The 13446-nt window shown below is 39.6% G+C and overlaps 1 protein-coding gene across 1 annotated transcript; it reads left to right on the top strand.

The window, feature by feature from the left end:
• The first annotated feature begins 3262 nt into the window (after nucleotides 1-3262).
• On the top strand, nucleotides 3263-12521 carry LOC143040179 (cilia- and flagella-associated protein 337-like). The gene is made up of 7 exons (XM_076210845.1): nucleotides 3263-3574; nucleotides 3976-4125; nucleotides 4503-4675; nucleotides 5686-5818; nucleotides 7908-8087; nucleotides 8568-8759; nucleotides 11082-12521. The coding sequence occupies exons 2-7, from the start codon at nucleotides 4123-4125 to the stop codon at nucleotides 11739-11741; spliced, it is 1341 nt and encodes a 446-aa protein (XP_076066960.1). The 5' UTR covers nucleotides 3263-3574; nucleotides 3976-4122; the 3' UTR covers nucleotides 11742-12521.
• The last annotated feature ends 925 nt before the right edge of the window (nucleotides 12522-13446 follow it).

Genomic DNA, 13446 nt, shown 5'->3' with positions numbered 1-13446 from the left:
TATATTCTGTATATATAGTAAAAGAAGCTGTGTAGTACAATGTGTATAACTTTTTTGGTTATAACAACGATTTGAATAAATGTTATGACAGCGATTGTTCCCATGACGTCAAAGTGTCACCGGGTGACAGGTGACAGTGACGACCCGACAATTGGTGATCAATTTGGCAAGGTCGCACTCTGGGGAATTCTCGCTTCTGCCCCACCTTAAACGGACTCTTTGGGGCGCAAGGACTATAGTACACAAAACCATGTTCTGTTTGATACAATGAAACTTGTATATTCAAGTAAACTGACACGTACTGACTTTAATGGTAATATACGAAAAGTGGATCCTAAGTTTCCTCCGCCATGAATGGACTGGATTTAAATTTGTTTTTACCAGAATGTCCGAAGTTGGACCCCACAAAGGGTGGGTTAGGGCGTCGTTACTTGCTGCGATGGTTAAAGGGATGGCGGCTCGAGCCCTGCCACCGGCGAAGTTGAATGAAGGTCATGGTTCATTAAGTTCAACGCTAAAAAGTCCTCTATAAGGGGCACCGTCCTAGCCTCCTGTTAAAGGGAGTTTGTGACATTAAATCATAACATTGTATACACACCCGTTCAGAGGCAGCAACCATGTTTGGTACACATACGCAAACAAAAAACACCTCTTCATACACAAGCATCTACATATGCTTTCTCTTCTACTAAAATCTATTTAAATTCTAACTTTTTCTTCTACTGTATCTTCTCATTTCAGTTTACGTATCATTAAAAATCTTTACGATTTTTTATTGTCCTGACAACTTAACCTCCGACCCCCTTCCTAACTTTGTTGGTTGATATCTAAATATCCTCAAAAAATTAATCCCCTTACAAAGCACCTCGAGAACCGATCACCGATGTGGGCTTCCTTGACTACGCCTAAACATACTGAACCACACATAAAGCGCTTATTGGCAATAGCCTTCGTAGTCCTTCTAAACACTCCATACCCAATGCGCCAGCCTTAGGACAATGAACTAAGGAGACAGTCAATAAACATAGCTGGGAAATGTATTGTAAGTAGCTTAAGCTTGACCTTAATCATAATATTTATTTATTTATTTATTTATTCGTTCATTTTGTTTTCAGAAAGGCTCATCGTGACGTCATGTCGCATCCTCTTTCATCGCAGCATTTGCAGCCTAATTTTTACAGTTCGAACCACGGGTAGGGAGTGCATAAACACAGCATTTGACTTATAACTAATTTAATACTCACACCTCAGGATTTTGTCTTCAGCTCATTGAAATTGTTTGGAGTTAGAATATAATCTATAAATAATTTTTTGGGTGAAGGGATTATTTCGTAATGCCATGCAGTCTGTCTTCTGTATCTTTACTTGTTTATTTGTTTATGCATTTATTAATTTCTTTGTTCAGATATTTAGGTCTTTTCTGTAGTCTGAGTGCCTCCCAAAGAAATTCTTTTTAATATTATCTTTAATTCTTTTCATCTTTACTTTTACTTCTATATTAATTTTCATCTTCATTTCTATCCTTAATATTTATATTTATTTTAATTCTTATATCTATATTCTTATTTGTATTTATCTTTCTTCGTCTCCCTTTTTATACTAATCTTTACCTTTATTCTCATTTTCAAATTTATCTTTGTCATCTTTATATTCATTTTCATTTTCGTCTTTATCTTTACATTTATCTTTGTCCTCATCTTAAATTTATTTTTTATATTTATCTTTACATTTATTTTTGTTTTCATCTTAAATCTAAATTTCATTTTCATCTTTATCTTTACATTTACCTTTGTTTTCATCTTAAATTCAAATTTTATTTTCATCTTTATCTTTACATTTATCTTTATATTCATCTTAATTAAATCTAAACTTTATTTTCATCTTTATCTTTACGCTTATCTTTGTCTTCATTTTAAATATTTTATTTTCATCTTTATATTCACGTTTATCTTTGTCTTCATCTTAAATCTAAATTTCATTTTCATCTTTATTTTTTATTTTCGTCTTCATGTTCGCAGTCTGGTCGAGCCGAGCGAAGTCGAACTGTGGGAAGAGCTCGACCTAAACCGACTCGAACTCCTACGCGGACATTTTGTCGAACAGCAAGAGTATGTGGATGTATTTACCCAATTGTTCAAAAAGTTTCCGACGGTCGCCCCGGGAATCGAACCGGGACTTTGCTTGATGCCAAACAAATACCTTCCCGACTGAGCCGACTGGTTTGGCATCATGCCAATCCTCGGTTCGATTCCCGCGGCGACTGACGGAAATTATTTGTATGATTCTCGCTGTTATTAGCGATTCACTTCAGTTATATAAGTGTAATTACCCGAAGGCGTTATCACACTGGGCTATTTTTCCTCCGACTGTGGGAGCAAATTTGCATCCCGCAGCTGTCGGTAAGGAATCTGATTTGCTGGAGGAAATAATTTCCCACCAGCATATCAAATGACATTCTTTGCATTTTTGTTGAGAAAACAAAACAATTTGCCACTGTAATTTGACGGCGGAAAAAGTCCTGAAGGTGGGCGGTACCGCCGATCAATCGGAGGTTGGAGGAAAAATAGCCCAGTGTGATAACCCCTTAATTGTATGTGTGTGTGGACCTATATATAGTATACACGACAGGAGCAACACTCGTCGGGTCCCGTCTAAATATCTTCAACCCATTTTTTACCTCCAACAGGAAAGGCAGCTATTATTTAAATCGTGCTGAGTTCCTGGACACGTCTACTGACGAAGATGTCTACTTAAAACTCAACAAAGAAGAGTTCGTGAACGCCATAAGGTCCATTCTAGGTGAGTCGGTTCGCGCGCGCAGGTGCCTGCCTTGTGTGACGTCATCTGGAGTGATATTATTACTATTAATATTATTATTGACATTATTATTAGTATCATTGTCGTTATTAATATTATTATTGATATCATTATTATTATTATTTTTGTTATATTGTTATTATTATTATTATTATTACTACTACTACTACTACTATTATCATTATTATTATTATTATTATTATTATTATTATTATTATTATTATCATTATTATTATCATTATTATTATTATTATTATTATTATTATTATTATTATTATTATTGTTGTTGTTGTTGTCATCATTATCATTATTAATATTGTTGCCATTATTATGATTTTTCACTTGAATGATTTATATATATATATATATTATATATAATATACATGTGTGTGTGTGTGTGTGCGTGCGCGTGTGTGTGTATGTATATTATCTCAATGACATTTCAGAAACTGACCGATATGACGTCACGACCGCCCGGGCCTTTGACGTCATCACAACTAAGGCCACGACGACCGATCAGGATTCAAAACTCGCTCAGACGGAGCGACTAAGGCCTCCCCCCTTGAGCAAAAGAAGAACACTGAGCGACGACCAACAGCCAGCGAGCAGCCCTGAAGCACTCGAGTGGACGCAACTCGTCGATTATTTGGTCGGCCAGCTGGCAGCTCTGGACACAAATAAAAACACAAATTACAAAAATCTTTCATCGCCACCTTTCTGTTCTGTTCCCAAATACAAGCTACTGATTCATAATAAGGTGAGTGAGTTTTGAATGGTCGTCTATGGCTGTGAGTCTTAAATACCGCATGTTCATGATTATCCCGTGGAATAGTATCTGCATTCGCGTCTGTGTTAAAAATATATTAGAAAAATACATTTGGTTCATCTGTAATTATTGCAGAGTTTGTTTAATTTTTTCCGTTTAAGATGATACTTGCCCATTATTATTATTATTTTTGTTGTATTATTATTATCAATATTATTATTGTTATTATTATTACTATAATTATTATTGTTATTATTATCATATTATCATTATTATTATTATTATTATCATTATCATTTTCATCATCATTATTGTCTTATCTACTTATTCTATTTATCTTTTGCTGCAGCCATAATGGCGGATTGCTGACTATAAATATATCCATTTTTCAGCGCGGTGTAACTGCACGAGTAATTCCTCGTAGTCACGGTCGATTCCTAGTCGTGAGTCGATCTGGGGCTTTGAGTTTGCTCAACCACAAATTCAGATGTCTCCATCACCATCGACTTTTGATCGACGACTCGACGTCATCGACCGTTATGGTGAGAATACATGTCGACATACTTCACGATTTAGTTTTTTTAACGCCAGTCGATTTTATTCAGACGAAATAAACAGTTTGGCATGGAATATGGTATTTTAGTTATTTCTTGTGAATAGTTACCAGTATGAAGTTATTAAAATCACTAAAATATCGACTACATGAAATAGGCAGACATTACACTTATACGGAGAGATTGATATATATATATATATATATATATATATATATATATATATATATATATATATATATATAGAGAGAGAGAGGGAGAGAGAGAGAGAGAGAGAGAGAGAGAGAGAAACCCTCATATGAAGCAAATCGTCTGCCGACAGACTACTTTATTCATCTATGAGATGTCCCTTGACAAGGTGATAGTGTATTTGTTTACAGGAGTCGTGGGTGGTTGACGCAGCAACAATGGACGACGAGACTATTGTCGTAGCTGCTTCAGATTCCAGCCTTCACCTTCTGCACTCAACCGAAGAGTCACAACATCCACTGCTTGCCCTCACGCAGCTGCCAGCTATGCCCAGCTGCCTTTTCATTAGGTGAGGAGCTGCAGCTTCCTCCAGCCTTTGCGTTGAGTGTTTGTGTTGAGTCAGCGAGAAATAACGGTTTCATTCTTGCGAACAATGCCGCGTCGGAGAGGTCGAGTCACGGAGGAGAGCAGAATGGCGTGATTGGTGAAATATAAAAATCATCAACATTATTAATTTATTTATTAATTCATTTATCCATTCCTCTGTTTTATCGTATTTATTCATTCATTTAGTCTAATTGTCAATTTGAGTAGAAAAATATTTCAACTATCATCTTTATTGACATTTTCGACCATTCTGGAACGCAGAAGAGTTCAAAACATCAGACTTTTTTCTATTCAGCTCCCACGGGCTATATTTGCAATACAATTATTATAAATAATATGTGTATTTGCGTGTGTGCACGTGTGTATATGTGTATGTGGTGTATTAATTCTAGTGTACAGGAAAGAAGTAATACTCGTATCCGTCCGATGCTATCAAACTATCAAGCCTAACTCTAACATGTACAGGGTGGTCCGAATGTCTTGTTATCCCTACCAATAGAGGTACAAGTATCACAGTAATGCAAAATACATGTCCTGGATTCAGGCTGCTTGTAAGAGTATGGGCACATGAGCGTGTGCGTTCAGGCAAGAGCATAACGGGGGCTGTGCGACATGACGTCACCGAAAGATTCGGCAAACCAGCTCCTCCGAAGTTGGTAATACTGCGATGGGAACATTTTGTTCCAATGTTCTTATTTTGTTCCATTGTTCTTACAGTAAATAAACTGAATCCAGGACATGTGTTTTGTATTACTGTAATACTTGTACCTCTATTGGTATAGGAGTAACAAGAGATTTAAACCACCCTGTACACGTGTCTGGGTGTGTTATGCACGGTACAGACAAGAATATAGAAAACAAAACAAAATAACAAGAATATAGAACACAAAAAACAGAATAACAAGAAAATAGAAAACAAAGAAATAATAACAAGAATAGAAAACAAAACAAAATAATCTTTCTATCCGTTAGACCTTCAGGGGCCGGCCATTACATTGTCGTTGGCGACGAGGCTGGCGTTGTTCACGTCATCAATCTCGTCTCAGTCAACGCCCTGACAGCGTCATCAGCAGCAGGGCAGCCGCTGACAGAGCTCCCTTGGCAGGTAGGTAAGATTCATTGTCAGCAATAACCAGCGCTTCTTTCCTATCGTACCAAAGAGATTGAGGTGGTTAATGAGAGATTTAGGAAGGCAGCAGATCGTAGTCTCCAGTCTAATAAAGCTTTCTCTCTCCCTTTCTCTCTCTCTCTCTCTCTCTCTCTCTATATATATGTTTATATATATATATATATATATATATATATATATATATATATATATATATATATACTGTATAAATGCAATATATATATCTCAGTGACTTTGGTCCATTGGGGTGTCAATAAAGTACCTAAAATTTTTATCTACCCATATCCCACGGACTTCTTCCCCCTTATAAGGGAGGTAGCCAAACCAAAGTCACGCACCCACTCCCACCCATTCCACTCCCATCCACCATCCTTATTTCCCTCTTAGTTCCTCATGGATGAAAAGTCATCCCTTTCTCCTGCCGACCGCCTGGGTTAGAAGCAATGCAGCAAGATACAGTACATCCACAGCAGGGCCGCTTCGCTTAATCGGCGACCCCCCTTTCCCGTCTCTTCATATAGAAAATAGAGAAGACGGCGAGAAATCCTTTCGTGCTGGGTTAAAAATCATCTATACACATCCATCCTCCACTCACCCCTATCCTCTGCCTTCTCCCTTCCTTGTTCAACAGGCATTCCCCTCTTGCTCAAAACCCCTTTCACCCCATCCATCCATCTCATCCTCGGTCGTCTCCTCAAGTTCACCCCAATCAACCTCCGCTTTCCACACCTCTTTTGCTATTCTTCCTTCACTCATTCTTCCCATGTTTCCAAACCATCCCAATACTCTTTCACCGGCCCTATCTGCCAGCTCCTTTTCCCACCACTCTCTCCTCCTCACCTCGTTTCTCACTCTATCTATCCTTGTAACCCTGACCATGCTTCTCAGATATTCCCTTGCCTCTTTTTTAAATCCAAGTCTCCGGTCTAAAGTGTCATAGGCACAATCACACCTTAATTAATCCTCCTTTTGCTTCCATTCCTAGATGCCTATTTCTCATTGCACTTTTCAATTCCCCAAGACGTTCACTCGCTTCTCTTAATCTACAGATTACCTCCACCCTAACCCCTCCATTTCCAGCCAGATGTGACCCCAATTACTTAAAACTATTCACTTTCTCCAGCCTCTCTCCTGTAGGACTTACTTCTAACTCGTTGCCACCATCACTACTTGTACATATCTCCTCACTTTTATCCATATTTACCTTCAACATCCTCCTATCGCATACTTTCCCAAAATCCGTCACTAACTGCCTTAGTCTTTCCCCACAAGAGCAGTGTCATCCGCAAATAACAACTGGCTCACCTCCCATTTCTTTCTACTATTGCTAACCATTTCCAATCCCTTGCCCATTACCCTCGCATTTACGTTTCGTATCACCCCATCCAAGTGCACATTGAACAACCATGGTGACATAACACATCCCTGACGCAGCAACACCCGTACCTCAAACCACTCGCTCTCTCCATTTCTAATCCTAACACAGGCTCTACTACTAAACTCTTGACTGCCCTTAACAGCTTTCCCCCAATCTCATATATCAGCAATAACTTCCTGTCTACCCTGCCATAGGCCTTCTCCAAACTCATAAATCCAGCTCCCACTAAAAAAAAAAAAGTCAAAGCCTTCTCACAATCTACCTTACAAAAACAAAACAAAACATCTACTTCTACAACCACACTACACACCAATTATTTCCTCTGTTCCTCTCCTAATCCTTTTCAATCAAAATCCTCCCATAAATCTAAAACATCGACTGCATAAAATCCATGGCAGCCAGTATGTCCAGGGTTGCGAGTTTCTTTATTTTCTTAGTTTTTTTTCACAATTATTGTTGTTGTAGTTGTTGTTGTTGTTATTATTACTATTATTATTATTATCATTATTATTATTATTATTGTTATTATTATCATAATCATCATCATTATTATTATTATCGTCATCATCATCATTGTTATTATCACTGTTATTGATATCATCCTCATTGTACGCATTTGCACATACTGGGAGAATATCATATTCACCAACGACATTTCCTCTACCCAACTCTCCCTCCCTTCTGCAGGAACTCTGCGCACAGACGACAGTGACGCGTTTATCCGGAAAGCATTCCCAGGCTGTAGGATCCGTGGAGTTGGACGTATCCTCAGCCACCGTGATATCCTGCAGCCAGGACCCCAAGGCTTCCGTTGTTCTCCAGGGGCTTGACCAAGCCTCTCCTGGCTACTCCTTCAGCATTCACAAGGTCTCTGGCATAAACAAGTCGTAGCCATGTGTCTTGGTGGTTTTGTGTTCGTGCGTGTGTGTGTGTATGATAAAAACATTTTTGTTCAAACTAGATTTAGAAATATATAAAAAGGTTTGATTGTGAATGGTAATGATAAAGTTTCGTGTCAGTTGGTCTCGTTTTAGTGCTTTGTCGTTGAGAGATTTTGTGTTTTTTATAGATCAATTGTCAGTCTGAACAATAAATATGATTATGATCAAACTAAGTGAATATATATATATATATATATATATATATATATATATATATATATATATATATATATATATATATATATATATATATATATATATATATATATATATATATATATAAGATGGAAGTAGTGCCATCCTATCCGATAATAAACACATCAGAAATAGAATAAACAAAATAGAGCCAGGACGAAATTAGAGGAAACATTGGTCATGGTTTTCCCCAACCGTTTTTCTACTGCAGGGTGTGTGCACATTTGCGCTGGACTGGGGGCTCCACGTCTTGGTGACGGGTAGTAGGGACGGGAGCGTTCGGCTGTGGAACCCGTACGTACCCTCGGCCCCCCTCGCCGTCCTCACTGACCACGACGCCAATGTCGTCCATGTTTTGATATCAGCCTCTTCAAACGCTGTCCTCGCCTTGGCGGCTGATAAGGTCAGGCTGTGCACTTTTCGTTTTCGCTTTTTTTCGATCTCTTCATCCTTATGTTTATCACTTTTGTTGTTTTCATTATTGTTGTTGTTATTATCATTATTATTATTATTATTATTATTATTATTATTATTATTATTATTATTATTATTATTATTATTATTATTATTATTATTATTATTATTATTATTATTATCATTATTATTTAGTATTATTATTAGTATTATTGTTATCATTATTGTTATTATATATGCTTTGACCCTAAAATTTGTGTTATTAAATGTGGGTGGTTGTGGTGCAGACGAGACTTAAAGGGAAGAGATAGGCAGTATGTGAGAAGAAAGGTGGATGTGTTAGCATTAAGTGAAACTAAGTTGAAAGGAGGGGGTAATTTTGAGTTTGGGAGTGTGGTGGGGAAGGTGTCGGGAGTGAGGAGAGGACGAGGAAAGGAAGGGATGGCTCTACTAGTAAGTGATGAGATAGGAAAGCGCAAGGTGGATGGAAAAAAGTATCTTCAAGGTTAATGTGGACGAAGGTGAAATTTGGGTGAGATTTTTTTTTTTTTTTTTTTTTGTAAGCGCATATGGGTTTGGTAGTGAGAAGAGTGTAGAGGAAAGGGAGGCCTTTTTGAGATATCTAAATGAGTGCTTAGAGAGTTTTGGGAGGAATGTCAATGTAGTAGTGTTGGGAGATCTCAATGCTAGAGTAGGGGATGAACCAATAGATGGAGTGGTTGGGAAGTTTGGAGTGCCAGGTAAAACTTATAGTGAAGAGTTGATAGGGAAGATATGTTTAGAGTTAATGATATCCAATACAGTGTTGAAGAAAGTCAAGTATAAGTATACATGGGAGAGGGTAGTGGATGGAAAGGTGGTAGATGAGGCGTTAGTGGACTATGTAGTGGTATCCAAAGGAAACATAAGAAGAGTTCTGGATATTCATGTTCTAAGGGGAGAGAGTGGGGGATATCTAATTTTTTTTTTTTTTTTTTTTGTGGAAGGTAAGTGGAGGATAAATGGAGAAAGAGGAAAAGGGTTGAAGGTAGGGAGGCGCTTAGATTAAATACTTTAAATGAGAAAGAAAAGGAACGTGAGTACTAGGAGAAGGTGAGAGAACTGTGGAAGGTGTGGAAGGACAGAGTAGAGGTAGGAATGGAAGAGGAATGACTGTCTTTCAAGGAGAAAGTGACAAGTTGTGGAAAAATGGCAAGTGTGACAATGAGGATGGGAGGGAATAGAAGGAAGGGTAGTGAGTTGTGGGATGATGAAATGAAGAAGGTAGTAGTAGAAGAGAAGAAGCGAGCTTTCAGAAAGTGGTTGCAAAGTAGAACTCGGGAAGCATATAGAGATACAAGGGAAACAGAGGAGACACAAAACATAAGATGAAGGAGGCAAAGAGGAAAGCAGATGTAAGATAGGGTAGGAGTTTGACAAATAACTTTGTAAAGAATGAAAATATGTTTTGGAAGTTAAGAGAGGAATGTTGGGTGAGTCAGGCAGAGAGGAAGAGGTAAAAAGTGGAGATGGTCAAATGATGGAAGTGCAGGCGGAAAGGGGAAGATGGGCAGAGTATTTTAGCGAGCTGTTGAATTTGGAAGAGGATAGGGAGGTATTGGTTGTGATGACGTGTCTGAGAGGTATGGTAAGGGTTACAAGGATAGATAGAATGAGAAACGAGGGGAGAGGAGGTGGAAAGGGAGCTGGCAGATAAGGCTGATGAAAGAGTGTTGGGACGGTTTGGATACAAAAAGAATGTGTGAAGAAAGATTAGTAAAAGAGCTGTGGAAAGCAGAGGTGGACAGAGTGAATTTGATTGGACCAAGAATGTGACGGATAGATGAGGTGAAAAGGGTTTTGAGCAAGAGGGGAATGTCTGTTGAACAACCAAAGGAGAAGGCAAGGGTTACGAGTGAGTTAAGGATGGTTGTGTATGGAAGATTTCTGACGCACCCCGAAGGGACTTCTTCCTGTCTTCCCTATTTCCCGTATGGAAGATAGGGAAGGGGTGGTCGCCGATTAAGTTAAGCGGCCCTGCTGTTAATGTACTGTGCCTCGCTGTATTGCCTCTAACCCAGGGTATAGGCAGGAGATAGGGTGACCTTTCACCCACGAGGAGCTAATATAAAAGGGAAATAAGGATGGTGGATGGGAGTGGAATGTGTGGAAGTGGATGCATTTCTTTGAGTTGGCTACTTCCCTTATAAGGGAGAAGAAGCCCATGGTATATAGATAGATAGATATTTTTCATTATTTTCGTTAATAATTATCATCATAATTGTGCCTTTTAATAAAACAGGGTCCGTTAAACTAGTCGCATTTCCCACAGGTCCTTCGTGTCTGGAATGTCGACACTTACAAATGCCTGCAAACGATTGAGTTCGATTTTCCGTCGCCATCGTCCAAGACAACCCCCAACGACGCTAGCAGCTCTAACACAGACCTCGGCCCCCGACCTTTGACCCTTCTGTCGTGCGGCACTCTCCTCGTCACGTGTAAGGACTACTTAGCCTCCCTCGGTCCCTCCGACAGCAGTGACGAGACGCCTCGCCGGAAGACCAAGGGCACAGGAATGGTTGCCGGGAATGGAGAAAGATCGCTGAGCCCCAAAGTCGACGACCTTTCCAGAACGGGTGATGCCACCACCGCCTCCTTCGCCGACTTGAAGAACGAATCCATTACCACAGACGCCAAGGAGAGGGAAAGGATGAAGGACCTGATCAGCCAAGGATCACCCTTCTGCTGCCTCAAGCTCTTCCATGTCCCGCCCCTGAACGTCTCCAAGGACCTTCCCACGGATATCAACATCAAGGGCCCCGTTGGGGATCTGCTCCGTTCGCATGCAGCGGCTTCCAGGGCGCTCTCGAGGTCCTTATCCAGCGCCACGTTCCAGGGGCGTTCTTCCAGGGCCTTCCAGAGGGGGAGGTCACGACCGCGGGCCAGGAACAGGAAGGATAAATCCCGGAGCCGGTTGCTGAACCCGGAATAGCAAGTCAAGGCTGAATGATCACCTTGGCTGGAACTCGTCACCGGCGCATACCAGTTCCTCCCTCTACCGTGTCGTCGTCTCACTTTCTTCCTTTTAGTCTGGGTCTCCTTTTCCGGTTGCGAGTGGGCGGGGGACCACCTCGGGGAACACCCTTCGTACCGGATGGCGTTCTTCCCCTTTAATGTTGGCTATCGTCAGGTGATTTTATTCAAATATATGGGACTCTGGTTGAAAAGGAGCTAGGCACATTGGCAGAGCACACACACACACACACACACACACACACACTGGCCTTGCCAGTTTGTTCTCTTATATATACATCTTTGAAAATACTGTAAATAAGCCCAACCTCCACTTTTGCCGGGATATTTCTTTTAATAAGGAGGTTGTATTTATACCATTCTATCTAAATGGTGTGAGATTTGTTATACTAGTCAAACAGGTAAAGATCTGAAGACCAGGCAATCGACATCATAACATATAACATTAGAACGTATCAGGTGGTGGTGTGTTTGTGTATGGCAAGGATTATAGCCATGATATTGACTAGAACATTTCTATAAAAAAAAAACTGTAACCCTGTAATTCTGTATTGGACAGTAATTATATTGAGTCCGGCTGTATCAAACATAGTTTTGATGGTAGTTTAAATCTGAGTATGTGAGTGTATAACAAAATTGTTGTATGACAGTCTATAGTGGTATCTCAGGAGGGTCATCAGCTTGACACAGACTCTGGTTGAGGCATTCTTTGTGTGACTTCCCCATGTTCCTTGTCTTGATATTGTCACCTTGAATCTATTTTCTGTACCCCGAAGATAGTATAATAGACGAAAGCGTTTGATGTTCCATTATTTCATTTCCTTAGTGTTTTTATATATATTTGTCAGTCATGCAATACCTGTTCTTTATGTTATATGTAGATATGTTTGTGTATGTACATGTACAACATATGTTTGTGTGATGGTCCTTGATTCAGGCCAGAACATACGGCTCCTGGTTTATCGAGGCAAATTTGCTGAGTTCCGTGACTTGAACCCTTAAATCAGGTGCGCCCTGAGCCATAGACCTACCGCCTAGGCCGATACCGCACTGTTCGCAGCTATTCCCCACAGTACCAAAGTGGTGGATAGGAACAGTATACTCTTCCACGACTTGTAGGTCTTGGGTTTAGCGTTCCGTCGCTGGGTTTCGTAGTAGTAGCAGTATTATCAATATTATTATCATTATTATTATTATTATTATTATTATTATTATTAGTAGTAGTAGTAGTAGTAGTAGTAGTAGTTGTATTATTATTATTATTATCATTATTATTATTATTATTGTTATCATTACTATCATTATCATTATTGTTAGTAGTAGTAGTAGTAGTGTGTGTGTGTGTGTGTGTGTGTGTGTGTGTGTGTGTGTGTGTGTGTGTGTGTGTGTGTGTGTGTGTGTGTGTGTGTGTGAGGGGGTGCGTGGGAGGACGAATATCTATATTTTTATATGGCTTTTGGTAAGGGCGGACTTTACACCATACATCATATCAAATCCACCAAGCCCGCTATACTTCTGGCTGGGATGGTGCAAACAAGGCACTGGTACGCCAAGCCAGGCCCAGGGATGAATCTCCGACGGGATTTCCATGTGAACTCCTGGAACATTCTTCCAGGACGATCGACAACCCATTTTTATCGGCGAAGTTCGGAAGGTTTATACTG

This window comes from Oratosquilla oratoria, chromosome 28, assembly GCF_046742065.1.
Source record: "Oratosquilla oratoria isolate Oo_2021 chromosome 28, ASM4674206v1, whole genome shotgun sequence".
In the NCBI taxonomy this organism is placed as follows: Eukaryota; Metazoa; Arthropoda; class Malacostraca; order Stomatopoda; family Squillidae; genus Oratosquilla; species Oratosquilla oratoria.
This window is presented reverse-complemented; position numbering and strand designations above follow the sequence as displayed.